The 15525-nt window shown below is 42.0% G+C and overlaps 1 protein-coding gene across 2 annotated transcripts in view; it reads right to left on the reverse strand.

Annotated features, from left to right (window-relative positions):
* Window positions 1-15525, reverse strand: part of MBOAT2 (membrane bound glycerophospholipid O-acyltransferase 2) — a 67574-nt gene that overhangs the window by 42879 nt on the left and 9170 nt on the right. The window contains exons 1-3 of one of the 2 annotated variants that reach the window (XM_083607303.1): window positions 15335-15481; window positions 4849-4994; window positions 4137-4214 (exon numbers count right to left, since the gene is read on the reverse strand). In XM_083607303.1, coding sequence (XP_083463429.1) covers window positions 4137-4214; window positions 4849-4994; window positions 15335-15385 — 275 coding nt within the window. In that variant the 5' untranslated portion in view covers window positions 15386-15481. Of the gene's footprint in view, window positions 1-4136; window positions 4215-4848; window positions 4995-15334; window positions 15482-15525 lie in introns of those variants that run through there. The other variant, XM_083607302.1, reaches the window with a different exon arrangement.

The raw sequence follows: 15525 nt of genomic DNA on the forward strand, positions 1-15525 counted from the left end.
TTGGCATATGCGCTACAGAAGGCTTGGCCATGCCTAATCCAACCCCAACATATTTACTTTTGCAACCAAATGCTATTTTTCCCTCGAGTGCTCAAAATATGTAAAATTGTCAGAAAACAGACAAAGGCAAGTATCTTTTACAAAAGAAGAAGAAGAATACACTGTTCTAAATATCAAATCTGGGGCTTATAAGTCAGCTTCCGAGTAACCATTATCAAATCTAAAATACTGTTGTCTGCAGAATGGAAGACTTCCACCTAAGACACAACCATTTTGCATTCAGTAGCCGATATACAACAAAAAATATTCTCCATTCATGCAAGTGATATTCAGCGCAATCCCAGACATGCCCATTCAGAAGAAAACACTGTTACTATCAATGGGGCTTACACTTACACAAGTTCCATAATGGTTTCTTATATGAGGCAAGTTTCTGTTGAAAAAGGAATATGCTGTTTGTCTATCTTAGCAGTTCTAGAAAGACTACCCGTATCCTAAACCATCTAGCAGGTCCAAATTGGAAAGTGCAAAAATATCTTGCTCAGCATGAAACACACATTTCATATATCATTACTTCTGAAATGCAACGCAAATTTCTTTTTGCAAGTAAACCAGCAACAACCATGCAAATGGGACTTACATACAGGAGGGTAGTTTCACACCTCAAAATCTCCAGCAGATTTGCCATGGATATGCCAATTTTACACTCTGAGGTCCACGGCATATGTATGTGGCTATTTTAAGTGCACCTGTTGCCTATTTACACTTTGCGTGTTTGTTTGCTGTGCGGCAAACAAAACTGCAACAAAGCATAGTCACTGTCTGAAGACGTCTAGAAAAGTGGTCTTGAATCTGATAGGGACCCCAAACCTTCTAAATTTAATTTTTGGGGAATTTAAAAAATGAGCAGGTGTCTATTGATTATGGTGAAAATGAAAAGCCTGAAAGCATGGCAAATGCAGGCAGCTGCTATAAATTACTATAAACATCCTGTTAGACTTCCTGTAATCAGCAAATGAATGGTACTTCACTCAATGCCGAGTCCAATTCCTCTCCAGCCCGTTCCCAAGAATATGGGAGGAGTAAACAAATTACACACAAATTACACACAAATGTACAGTATAGTGAAACCAACAGGTTGGTTTTACTTAACCAAGTTAAAAGCAGCCTATGAAGGCTGCAGTTTTGAGATAGTAATTGCAAACACCTATCTGAAGTTCTCCACAAAGAAGGGCAGGAGAGGGGAGTCAGCAGGAAAACTGCCAGCAGGTCAAGGGCTGAGCCCTTGGGCAAACATACTGCTCCATCACTCAAAATCACAGCATCCCATTAAAACATTACTTGGAGTCTCAGTTTATGCAAATGTTCTCCACCAGGTTTTCAGCAAGTTTATTTAAGGTACCCCTGCCTGTACGGGCCAGTCTTGACAGACTCTAGGGTTGTGCGCTCATCTCACTCTATAGGCCGGGAGCCAGCGCTGTCCACAGACACTTCCGGGTCACATGGCCAGCGTGACAAGCTGCATCTGGCGAGCCAGCGCAGCACACGGAACGCTGTTTACCTTCCCACTCGTAAGCGGCCCTATTTATCTACTTGCACCCGGGGGTGCTTTCGAACTGCTAGGTTGGCAAGCGCTGGGACCGAACGATGGGAGCGCACCCCGCTGCGGGGATTCGAACCGTCGACCATGCGATCGGCAAGTCCTAGGCGCTGAGGTTTTACCCACAGCGCCACCCGCGTCAGCAAGTTTACATGATATTAAATGTTTTAACTGCATCTGAATTAACATCAGTCCGAATCTAGTTACCTACACCTGTGCTATAAAACGGCTTTAAAAGTTCTTGGTGCATTAAAATGGAACAGGTTCAATTTTGTTTGCACTCTTACATAAGTATGTTGGGAGGCTACTATGTACACCAGCTTGCATCCCCTGTTCTATACTATCATTTCAAAGACTAACACTTTTAAGTAGACTTTCATAGCCATCCAAATTACACTTTGCCATACTGATGACTTGAACTATTGAACTCATAGTGTAATTAGCCAGTTAAATGTTCAAAGCACTTAAATTGTATTATCTATACCATAGCTTTCCATGTATCTACCTACCTACCTACCTACCTACCTACCTACCTATCTATCTATCTTATCTATCTGTTGGAACTCTGCTTCCTGAAATGGATGAATAAGGCATTTATTTGTTCTGAATGTGGATTCCTGGCCATGATAATATACAACAAGGACATTTCAGTATAGGCTATATATTTCAGTATATAACTCACTTTGGGAGCTTGCAAAGTATACTTCGGCTCATTTTAACACAAGCTGTCAAGATTCACATTAATGCCAAACCAGGTAGAAGCAAATCTGCACAGAAGGGAGGGTGCCCACAATTCCACAGCCCATTTCCAATTTGAAAGCCACAGTTAAATCATATATACCTAAAAAATGTAAAGTCTGAAGCAACCATACCAAACTCCTTGCCATAGCAGGAGTGAGCCTTTGGACCCACACTGCTACAGATAAGTAAGAGCATCCCCTTGCACTGAGTAAACACAACCCTCCATATGAAACAGTTCTATCACATCAGGCCCGTAAGCATTTGCTATCTATGGCAATTCATACTACAGTATGACACAATAAGAGAGAAACCAGCACACAGCATACATTTCCTAGAGGACAGCAAAGATACTGAATAAAATGAACCCAGCTCAATAAAATATATATATATAAAAATACCAAGCTATGCTTACCCAAGGATAAAATTGTGCCATGTATTTTTTATTCCTCAGAAACGAAGCGGGAAAATTGAATGCTATTGAGTGGGGGTTTTTTTACATGTTCACCTGGCAGGGGAGTTAGCACTCAGATGTATTACAAGTCTGCAAGTCAGATAATTTATGAAGCAGCAATGGAAACATGTTAACTGCTATGTACTTAAAATTACAGCAACCCCACCCCCCCGGGCTTGATTCCGTAAACAGTAGGTATGACAAAGCTTTTGGCACTTTGAATAGCAAACAAGAAGAGCAAGACATTGCTACACAAGGTCTCTTCAGGGAAATACACACTGGAAACGGTAGCGTTTCAGGGAAGGAGTGCTTGCACTGATATCACGGACAATTTGTTCCTTTAAAGTGGGAGTGGCTAACCTTTGTCGGCTGAAGGGCCACTCTAACGTTCACTAACCCCTCCAAAGACCTCGTGCCAGCAGTGCTTGTGGCCACCCCACACTCTTGGCATGTATGTACACACTAAAACAAAACAAAACTCCAGCTGAGAGGTTATCACAGAATCAAAGAATTGGAAAGGACCACAACGGTCATCTTTTTGCCCAATGTGGCAGTGGCAGTGGTATAGCGGCACAGCGACAGTTGCCTCATGCGCAAAATAGTTAGGAGCGCAAAATTTCAACACCCATTGCTGCCTTGATACGGCTGCATGCTCCCGTCGCCAGGCTCCATTGAAAAAGGCTTCTCCAGGTGAACCAGGAAGTGGCCTCTCCAGACAATTAAATGACTCTTCTTTTCTGATCTCTGCGGCTGTGATCTCCTGGGTGACTTCAGCTGTTTTGGGACTACAGTTCCCATCATCCCTGACCACTGGTCCTGTTAGCTAGGGATGATGGGAGTTGTAGTCCCAAAACAGCTGGAGGGCTAAGTTTGGCCACCACTGCCTTAGGCAGTTGAATGCACATAAGTACTATGTCCATTTCCCTCCCTCTAACCCACCCACTCTGCATAGCCCTGGGCGCTTGCAACCCATGCTACGAAAGGTGGGGCTCAAACCCCCAACCCATCGATTAACAGTCTCAAGCTCTACCAGCTGAGCTATCACAGACATCCTCTCTGCTCATTAAATCATCAATCTGATTAGTGGAGAGGGAGTAATTAGCATTTTCCACCAACATGTTGGGCCAGGTTCCCCAGGTCTGTATCTTCTTTTTTTAAAAAAAAGAAAGCCTACACTTTGACAGCAAAATTCAGTGTAGTACTGAATGGAGCCCCAGGAAAATCAGCTTGGAGGGCTACGTCAGAGCTCAGGGAGGGCGGGGTAGCCATCCCTGCTTTAAAGCTCCACCCACCTGCAAATTATGTTCTTTCACTTTGAAAACATAAAAGTGTGTCAATACTCACTTGTGCATATTTTCCACTCCTATAATGATCATGATATAGTAGGAAATTCCACTTTGTATAACAAAATGTAAGGCATACCTAAGAATGGGGAAACGGTTACAAAGTTTGGTTAGCCGAAGTAGTTTGCGTATTTTGTCAATGTTAATTTCAATTCTAAGCAGCAGCAGAAGAGAAAATATGTTTTGCCCAGATTAACTCATCCAAAATGGTTATATTTACCTGTTAATTTTGACAAAGGCTGTGTACAGGCAATAACTTTTAAAAGATGAGAACACCCTCCCATCAGATGTCAAGGAGACAAATATACAACTTTTAAGAAGACATCTGAAGGCAGCTCTGTATATTAATGTTTGATTATTTATATTTGTTGGAAGATGCCCAGAATGGCTGGGGCAACCCCGCCAGATGGGCAGGGTACAAATAATAAAATTATTATTGCTGTGAAACTATCACTGCCCATAGTAACTATGTTCACTGTGCATGTCCCAACGCGGTCCATGGTCATATTTGTTTTGTAAGGCTTGCAGTACTTCAAACAGAAAAGCAGACAAGCCTTGAAATCAAGCAGCACTGATACAACAGCTGGCAGGACCAGTGGTCAGGGATGATAGGAACTGTAGTCCAAAAACAGCTGGAGAGCCAAATTTGGGAAGCCCTGGACTAGAGAAACCAGAGCCTGGATACAGCAAAAGAGAAAAATCAAGTTACTTACCATCCAAAACAAAAAAGTGCAAGATAAAGGCCCAAAAGGGTGGCAACAACATGCCTTATAAATGGACTAGTTTTGCTTGAATGAAGGTAAGTTCGAAACCAGATAGCAGCAAGCAAAGCAAAGAGCTGGCACACTACAAAGTTGACCTGCGGAGAAAAGAAAACTCTCATCATTTTTTTGCGGTTAAGTGCTTATACTCACTGTTGCAAAGCGATAAGGCGACCAAGTCTTTCGCATTTTAAAAGCCAATCTTCTTGAGAATCATAGGAATCATTTGTGAAGCTGGTACAAATCTCTAAACATCACGTCTATCATAAACCCTTTGATGCTCCAGAAACATTTCCCACAGCTGTTACCAGATGTGGATGTCAAATTAAATCAGTTTCAAAGACACTAACAATTGGTCCAAATCATATGCCGGAAACACAGGAAGATTGTTTTAATGTAATTCAATCCAATAAGAAAGTTGCCTTCTCCATATGCAGGATTAGTAAGGAAAAACCACATATCTGTAGGAACAGAAACAGTTACTTCCCTCAAAAAAAAAAATGTTGTAAAGGCAACACATGACAGAATATTAACCAAAGTTCTTACCATATGAAAAAATGAAAGCTATTTATAAACTGAGATAAAAATTGATGACTGTAAGATATTGGATACCCTTAAAACTCAAAGTACATGTATTATTTTCATAACCAGATAATGTGTAAGATGCACTGTCTAGGTCACAGGTATACAGAACCACAGGTCTGCTCCAGTAAGCCCTTTTAAGTGCCATTGAATATGCAATGCCAGTTTCTTCAAGCTATTTCCGCCGCAAAAACATGCATCTATATACATACAAAAATACTGCAGCTGTTTTACCAAATGTAAAGCATAGACAAATCAGACAAACGTACTCCCTGTTATTAGACCTCATGAGAAAACTGAACAAAGACTCTCTGCAGGCCACTTCTGACAGGTGAACAGGGCCACCCACCTGTTATCACATGCCATCAGGTGATTCAACTGACAAGCGTACTCTAAATGCACTCCAGTTTATTCTTTTACAGCCCTGGCTTGAAGTTAAGCCACAGCTGCAAAGATTCCTGCTAAATGCAGGGCTTGCGTTCAGCACCAAATGCAAGCCCTGCTTTTGGCAAGGATCAGCTGCTAGTGGTCCCTGCAGGGCTTGTATTTCGTGCCCAAGTTAAAATGCATCAAGTCAACCCCTGCATGCATATAACTGTAAAAACTTGAGGGGGCAGATAGTTTCTAACAATAACCTTCATTATCCTGAGTAAGATATAAGTACTGTCCACTGCAAACTCTAAAACAGACAATTTAGAGCTCTGGAAATGTCCTTTTGCAGATTTGAGATACCTCACCATTCTGTAGAATGTTATTTTGGAATACAGAGGAGGCAGCCATATGCCACAAAATTAATTTAACACCATTTAATATTGTGGTTTTTTTAAAAAATTGATTTTGTGTCTGCATAGCGATTTGTCAAACCTCTTTGAGACTTATTTTTTATTCAAGGAAGGCTTTTTAAACAAACTGCAAAGAGAAGTGTTCATGTTTGACCTACAGCTTTCATGAGTCCCAATGGTTCACAGAAGAACTGAAGTTTAAATGTTATCAAACATACAAATTGTGTTTGACAGCATGGAGATGCAGCAAGGATGTGCGGAGACAGGCCATCACAGGTATGAGACTGAAGAGCTCCATATTCAGAAACCGACGAACCGGTGCATTAAGTTATGTTTCAGGGCAAAAACTATATGTTCCCAAATTTATCTTCACCTCAGACTGCTAGGGCGGACATAGGGGAAGGGCATTCACTGGGCACGAAGGGAGTACTTAATCAGCTCCTTGTTCAACGATTTCTCCCACAAAGTTTCTCTCTGGCAGGCTCGAAAACTAGAAGTCTGGCCAAGAATAAAAGCAGCCTGAGGGAAAAGACAACCCAAGTAGAAATTGGCATGCAAGTGGGAGGACTAACTTCTCTGCTACCAACAACCTTACCGCACACATGAATTAACAGAGAAGTTATACACTGTGCAAATTTGTATGCATCCAACTTCAGTTCCAAATACTAGAGGAAAGGAAGAGGAAAAACCAATCCATCAGGAGTACAGAAAGAGGGAAGCAAGGAAGGAGCTAATACATGCTGAAGTGAAAGCATTCCACCGTGGATGTCAAAGCATTTCAACAATTGCCATTAACACATATAATGGTCAAAGGGAGAGGGAGAGAAAAGAAGAACCCCCTAGTATGAATAGGCCAAGACTGGTACCATTCAAACCTACACAGGGTGGCATTAATGCCATGCTTTGATGGACGGGCCAGTCAAAAGCCCATCCCTTAAGAGTATACAAAGTTAGCTGGAGTTTCCTCCTCCTTCTAGCTACTTGGTTAAAGTGTAAGTGGACCAATCTAGGCTGGAATTCTCAGGAGAGTCAAGGTTGACTGCAAGGTTCTACTTTGGCATAATGATGTGGTAGCTGGATTTGCTAAGCCCTCTCCAGGTGCAATAGCTTACCAATCAAACAATATTTCTGGATTCTGCTACTCCAAACTGCTTAAAAGCAGGAACAATTGTGCCTATTCTCCAGAGTTATCAGAGGCAGAGAGTCAAATTCCTGATTTTTCAAGCCCGGGAAGCCATATTAAAACCTTACCGGCAAAGGCTAAGAAGCTGTTTGATGCTGGCACTGTTTCAGCCCAAGTAACCTCCTATTCAACAAGCCTAGCAAATCCTTAAAGTAAACACCATTATTAAAATTAACAATCCAAAATCCTATGTTGCGAAATTCATTAATCTTTGGGTGGTGTACAGGACTACACTGCAATTAGCAATACAACCCCACCTATCATTTCACTGAGAAAATTTCTAAAGGAATGTGAAGAACTACTATTCATAAAAAAACTGTATTAAACTTGCATTCATAGTTTAAAATTTAAACAATGGCTGCTTTTAAGTATTATTGCAGTGCCAGACAAAAGGAATTATTCGTTCTCAACACATTACTATAAAGAAAGGGACCAATTGTCCTCAGGCCCTGAAGTTCATCTGCAAGTGCCCTACAACTATGAATCTCTTTTGCAACTATGGGTCTCCTCCTCCCACCCCTGAGATTCTATAGAGCCTAGACATTTCCAGAAAAGAGTAGGGCGGGAAAAGATTTTCTTAATTTATATCACCAATGAAGAATTAATATTAAACAAACGAAGGAAGAAGAAAAAAAGAAATCGGGAGAGCTGCAAAAATGCACAACTGCATTAAAAATGTGATATATTGCAGCTGGAAGCAACATGGTTTATATTTTCCCCATTTCTCTTACTGTATTCTCAATGCCTCTCTCTCATAAGCTCTGTAAGTTACATATGCCACAAGTGTCAGCAATTCCCCGTCCCCTCTCTAGTTAACTCGGCCCACTGTGGCATACATTTCCCCATCAAAGAATATTTGGATCATGGGTGGGTTAGTCATAACATGATGGTCCCACCTACACAGTGGGTGCATTCACACATCACAGTAAACCATGGATAATGACTCACTGTATACGCAAAGGTCTCACTTATTATTTACTCCTTCCCGCTAGCAAACAGGACAGCAAACCATGATCTGTAGCTTAGCATTACATCCTCCCTAGAGACTGTGGTACATTTCAGTCCAGACCAGCGCTTTTCCCCCCACGGGGTACTCAAGGTTACACAGTACCGGCACCTCTTTTTGTTGTTAAAAAGCGTGGCACTTACTGCAACAACTTCATTATGAGAAAAAGGTAAAGGTAAAGGGACCCCTGACAGTTGTCCAGTCGCGAACGACTCTGGGGTTGCGGCACTCATCTTGCTTTACAGGCTGAGGGAGCCGGCATTTGTCTGCTTCCGCAGACACTTTTTCCAGGTCATGTGGCCTGCATGACTAAGCCGCTTCTGGCAAAGCCAGAGCAGCGCACGGAAACGCTGTTTACCTTCCCGCTGGAGCGGTACCTATTTATCTGCTTGCACTGTGTGCTTTCGAACTGCTAGGTTGGCAGGAGCTGGGACCGAGCAATGGGAGCTCACCCCATTGCGGGGATTTGAACCGCCGACCTTTCGATCAGCAAGCCCAAGCAGCTCAGTGGTTTAAACCACAGTGCCACCCGCGTTCATTATGAGTACCAGCACCTATTTTTCTCAAGGGGGGAGGACAATGCTCCAGACTATGATCTGAAGCCACAATTCATTCTTGGTTTATCAATTATCATTTATTTGCGTAAAACTATTCCCAGTTTGGATGTGATGCTAAGCCAAGGATCATGGTTTGTTGCTCTGACTCACTAGTAGGGAGGAGCAAAGCAGGAAAAATCTTATCATCCAAGGTAAGCCGGTAACCGTGTGTGAATGTTGCTAGTGAGCTATTAATGATATGGTCTGGGTGAAAGACGCTTTTAGAGGATGCCATATTCTCAACAACTACACCACCTTAAAAAAAACAACCTCAAAAAGAAAAACTGGTTATCACAAATCCAGTATCTCTGTTTCTTCTTGCCACATTATTCCGCCAAGACTCAGAGTACCTTTAAACAATGTGAAACCAGAGTTAATACTAAAGTCTAACAAAAATATTAAAGGCTGCATGCATCAAAATAATATCACAGTAAGAACTAGGTCTGGGCACGAAGAAGGCTTCCCTGGGAAGAGCATTCAATAACTGGGGCACCAGACATGGAAAATACCGTAATCGAGTGCTCGAGAGAGGGGAATATAATGTGAAAAATTTGAGTGTGTTTTTTTTATATATATATATATATATATATATATATATATATATATATGAGAGAAAATACCCTAATCCCAGCCATCAGATGCCTCACCTTTTACAGCAGAGAGGCCTGAAAAAGGGTGTCAGAGGGAACAGGTTCATCACGAGATGAGACGACCATTCAGGTACCCAAGTCTCAAAGCTGTTTACACTACACACCCAACAGATGCAATCCAGGCAAAAGGTAAGTACTGGTTTCAGCAGGGCAAAGTCAACTGCATTCCCTCGTTGAAATCAACAGGACATAAAGATATTTGGACAGAGGTAACCATTTGTAGTTGGATTTATTACTAGAGACTTTCAGTTTCTGTGGAGTTTCGCTAAATGTATGGGTAACAAGATAGGACAGTAACTGGTTTGACAAGAAGGAGGGTTAGTCAGACCATAATTTCACAAACTTTGTCCTAGCAAAACTCTCGTCGTGTTAAGGTGGAGGGAGTTTAAAGAAAAAGAAGAGACTTGTCAATCTACACATGGACTGATGAAAGGTTTTCCAACTTTGTTTTAAAGCACAAGCATTAACTTGTGCTATGTGAGCAAAACTCCTTCTGCCTCTTGACTCACTGCTCACGAATACACCCACGAAGGCTCAGTTTAAGATTTCAGCAGAGAAACTGCCAGGGACACACAGGCTAGGCTGCCCCTCATGCTTCCTGCAATTTTTGCTGCCCACCCAGGAAAGACTACACAGTTGTGGCCAAGTATGAAAAAGGTAAACAACTTGGTTCCTTGCACCATATCTTTGCCCAGGGCCACAAGCCCACCTAGCCGCTAACTGATGCTTTAAAGTTTTACTAACATTTTGCTTTATTTCATTATATAAGGTAAAGGGACCCCTGACCCGTGACCGACTCTGGGGTTGCGGCGCTCATCTTGCTTTACTGGCTGAGGGAGCCGGCGTACAGCTTCCAGGTCATGTGGCCAGCATGACTAAGCCGCTTCTGGCGAACCAGAGCAGCGCACGGAAACGCCGTTTACCTTCCCGCCGGAGCAGTACCTATTTATCTACTTGCACTTTGACATGCTTTCGAACTGCTAGGTAGGCAGGAGCAGGGACCGAGCAACAGGAGCTCACCCCATTGTGGGGATTCGAACCGCCGACCTTCTGATCGGCAAGTCCTAGGCTCTGTGGTTTAAAACGATGTGGTCCCAGGTAAAGAAGAATGGCAACTTAAACTGATGGAATATGCACAGCTTGCAGATCTAACTTACAGAATAAGAGAACAAGCAGAACATCCGTTTAAAGAAGATTGGAAAATGTTTATTGAAAATATGGGGGGAAATTGTGTACACTTGAAAACATTGGCAGCATTAAGATAAATTCAACAGGGTAAATAAGTTTTGATGGAAGTAATCATGGAATACTGAATGGTTTAGTTTATATAAAATATGCAGGGATTTATGTTATGCAAAATGAACCATGGAAAGAGAAGAAGGGAAGTCATTGATATTTTAAGGTTGTTTAAATGAATATTCTAAATTCTAAAACAGAATATTTAATTAAAAAATTATATAGAGAGAAAGCATTAAAAAAAAACCTCTCATAGGGCACTGGTGGTTAACCTGTGGTTCCACAGCTCCAGATGTTGTTGAACGTCAACTCTCTTCATCCCAGACCACTGGCCATGTTGTCTGGAGCTGATGGGAGTTGGAGTCCAACAACACCTGGCAAGCCACAGATTAGCCACCCCTGCCCTAGAGCATGCCTATGCTATCAATTTGATATTATGAAAGAACCACCAAACAAAATGCAGGTATGATCAAATTCTTTCCATCATATGTGTAACAGCAAGAATACTGGTGCAGCAAACAGTGAATTTGACTTCAGATGCTTCGCAAGTAAAGATGTAGCTCTACAGAGTTTTGCATATTACATACAAAAGAAATCTTGACCAAATAAAGGTGGGAAAGCTGTTTCAATGGAGAATGTTAATACACTTGTATAAAAATATTCCAAAACTGCTATTTTTAAGGCTTTCATCTATACATGGTAGGGATACTATTTCGGCTTGCTTCTATGACTTCCTTAGAAGAAAAGCAAAAGCAAACTTCAGATCTCATCCAATGCACACACCAAGTGCTTTCCCTACCATATGCCAAACTGCAGCAAAGGAGGACATATTAATTCAGAACTTGACCCAATTCTGTTACTGCCCTACCTAGGTGGATGAATGCTTTGTGCTGTACAAAGAGCACAAATTGAGCCAACACTTAGTGAGAGAGGATTTATTTCCTAGTATATCTAGTGCATGAATGGACCACTGGTAATACCAGGTTCCATTACTGAGCCTCCAGATTTTGATGTTGTATCTCTGTCCAGTTTAACTGTTTGTGCAGCAATGGGGTGCATTTACCAGGGATTGGGAACTTCCCAGTCCACAGGCCAAATACAGTCCACCAGGTCTCTCAGTCTGGCCCCCAGCACTTTTCAGAGGCCCCCTCTCTCTAGATTACGCTGTTCCACCCCACCAACCCACTGCCCCCCATTTCACTTCCTCCACAACCATCCTTGCAAAACATTAAAATGGTGGAAGAAAACAGGGCTGTGGTGGAGACAGACCCAATCTTTGGACTATGCTGGGTTCCAACCACCACCCTGCAAAACGCTAAGATCCTCAAACTGAAATGCAATTCTTGCGTAACGCAACTCTGGAGCTTTTACTACATGTCCAAGCGTAACTCCCTTCTTGCAAAGTCAACAAGCAAGTGAGATGGAGTGCGACAGCCATGTCTAGTGAAATTGCCCCAGTTTATGGGACGTGTAAAATTGCTCTGGATATGTTTGTTACAAGCCAGCAGAGCTTCACACAGTCCTAGAGAGTGAACGTGCTTTATGCCCCTTTCTAGGCTAAATGTTCATTTCCTGAATGCTTAGTCAATGCCGGGTTGAAAACCAACATATTCATCAACACAGGAAGCTGTTTTGATATTTCATTCTCCAACATTAAAAAAAAACCACACCCATTTTTCTCCCTATATTTCAAAATCTGCTGTAAGTTCAAAATTCATTATTTCTTTTGTCACATACTATGCACTAATACATCTTAAATAGGAATACACCTGCCAAAGTAAGGGGGGGAATCTTAATTTCTAAAGGAAAGTTGTTTTAAAAATCACCCCAATAACTAGGTTCATAGATATTTTCCTCCCAAAACCAGAAACATGAGCAAGAAGCTGGCGTGTGGGAGAACATCTCATTTCAGCAACCTAGTAAAATGTGCCCACTTTAAGTAGCCTGGATAGCTCAGTTGGTTATACCATAGTGGTGATAACGCCAAGGTTGCAAGTTTGATGATCCTCAGGGTTCCGTCTAACTCTACAATTCTATGAAATAAATGATAATTACCTCAGTGGGGCTATCCACACGTTTAAAAAGGTAAAGGTAAAGGACCCCTGACAGTTAAGTTCAGTTGCGGACGACTCTGGGGTTGCGGCGCTCATCGCACTTAACAGGCCGAGGGAGCCAGCGTTTGTCCACAGTTTTTCCGGTTCATGTGGCCAGCATGACTAAGCCGCTTCTGGTGCAATGGAACACCGAAACCAGAGCAGTGCACGGAAACGCCGTTTACCTTCCCACCGGAGCGGTACCTATTTATCTACTTGCACTTTGACATGCTTTCGAACTGCTAGGTTGGCATGAGCTGGGACTGAGAAACGGGAGCTCACCCCGTTGTAGGGATTCGAACCGCCGACCTTCTGATCAGCAAGCCCAAGAGGCTCAGTGGTTTAGACCACAGCACCACCCGCATCCCTATCCACATGTTTACATAGCTGTATTTGTTAAAAAGTAATGTAGAGTGTTAGGCAACAAATATATGGCCCTTTAAATTGATCATCATTTCTCAGATTTGTTAATAGACAGCATTTGTATCATTTGGCTCAGGCACTGCATTTAGAAACCAGTTGCTGGAATTGCTTGTATACAACCAGTACATTAATCCACATTTTCTGCTTTTCACAAGCATAACAGTGAAGTGTGGTTATCTGTCTCTGCATCCCTTGGTTTGATCTATTCTTCAACCTTTACAGAATTTCTTCTCATAATACATATTTCTTACTCAAAAACACAATGCTCTTTCTGTTGTCAAATCAGAGTACAGAGCGCATATGTCAATTTTGAATAGGTGCATGTTTGTAGATTATTATTCTTCTGAAGAATTACAAGAGGAAACTAGTTAAGGATAAGGTTCCTGCTTCTTCATATTTTGAAGGGAAAATATGTGAATTATACACACACTGATTCTTCACACATATCACGCTGAAATAAATTAACAATTTGACCTCAAGCATCAGAACATGAGTAATCTCAATAAGCACTCCATTTTTATATCTAAAACCCTAGTGACAGCTCAGATTTAACAGTAAACCAAGGTGTGGTGTTACAAGCAAGAAAATACTGGAGTTTTGATTTCCCGTGCTCCCTGTTCCCCTTTCTGAGATGCCATTTCTCCACTTATTTCCTGGTTCTCGGCAACCCAAAATTAACCATTTTGCCCAAACTGCCCCAAAACTAGTTTGCCCGCAAAGAAGAGAGTGCATCAAACTTGTGTCTTTGTGGGAGTGCTTTTAATCCCGCAGAAATGTCTGCTAATGGAAAGGAAAAAGGGAGTTCACGTTTGCCAATTTCCTCCTCTCCCACTGCAGCCAAAAAATTATACCGAACATGTTAACCGTATATGAAAGTGAAAAATGAGTCTGTAGGTTGACATTTTCATCAAATTACCCTAACTGTGCCAAGAATTGCCTATCCTGGCTAAGAGCCGTGCTGAATATCAATTTAAAGCCATAGCCATATGTGCGCATCCTGCTCCTTATACTGGTAGACTAAAGTAGCCTGATGGCAGATAAAAGCAAACACCTTTTTATGGGGCTATTTACTTTGGAATGCTTTATTGCACTTTACCTGCCACTGGCATTTACAGTTTTTTTGAAATTTCTCATTTTCAGAAGTCCTGGTCTCACATGTCTTCTTTATTTAGCAAGTCTATGCCTTCTTCACCACACTACAACTCCCATCATCCATGACTACTTGTCATGCTGATGGAGGCTGATGGAAGTTGGGAGTCCAACAACATCTGAAGCACTGCAGATACTCAATTCCTGGTCTTAATGATTATGTTCTACAGACAAGTAATACATGAATGAGGTTTTTAAAAAAGGGAAACAGAGTACACATCTCTAACATTTCGAATGCCTACTCTGACTCCAAAAGCAACAAAGTACACTTATATTATTCCTATAAGTTCAACATGATAGACCAAACGCCCTGTTAAGTTTCTCAATGTGCTGTTATTAGGAGACACAATCCCAAAGACAAGCAGACCTCCGTACAAATATTTCTTGCGCTATATCCCTGCTGAAGAAGACATTTACAGCTCTTGACCTTTACACAATCTTTTGTGTAATGGCCCAGTGAGGCAGGAAACTATAGATAGATATATCCTGGCTTATCGCAGTGCACAGCCAAGAGAGGAGCTGCACATATAAGCAAAAGGCTGGTGAACATTTTGGCTTCTTAAACTGATATATGAATGTCTGGATGTGGCAACTGACTTCCTCCCCAAGCCTAGGTTGGCTGTTATCTTGAAATGTCCCGATGTGACAAATAAAGAGGTGTCAGTCTGGGGGAAAACCAGTGATCACACTACTTAGGCTATGTAAGTTCATTCCACTTTTGTCTCTTGTCAAACAGACCTTGCTAGGATTTGATGGGTCTGCATGACCAGGCACTTGCCAAGGTCCCATGCCCCAGGAAGGTGTTCTGCTGACAAGAGCTCCCTTCTCTTCACCATTGCAATCTGCTTGTCTCTCGCTCTGGTTCAGAGGCCATGAGCAAACAAACAGGAGGAGGAGCTGTCACTCACTACCTACTTGCTCACTGGCTC

Source organism: Podarcis filfolensis, assembly GCF_964270895.1.
Source record: "Podarcis filfolensis genome assembly, chromosome: 3".
NCBI classification, from domain to species: Eukaryota; Metazoa; Chordata; class Lepidosauria; order Squamata; family Lacertidae; genus Podarcis; species Podarcis filfolensis.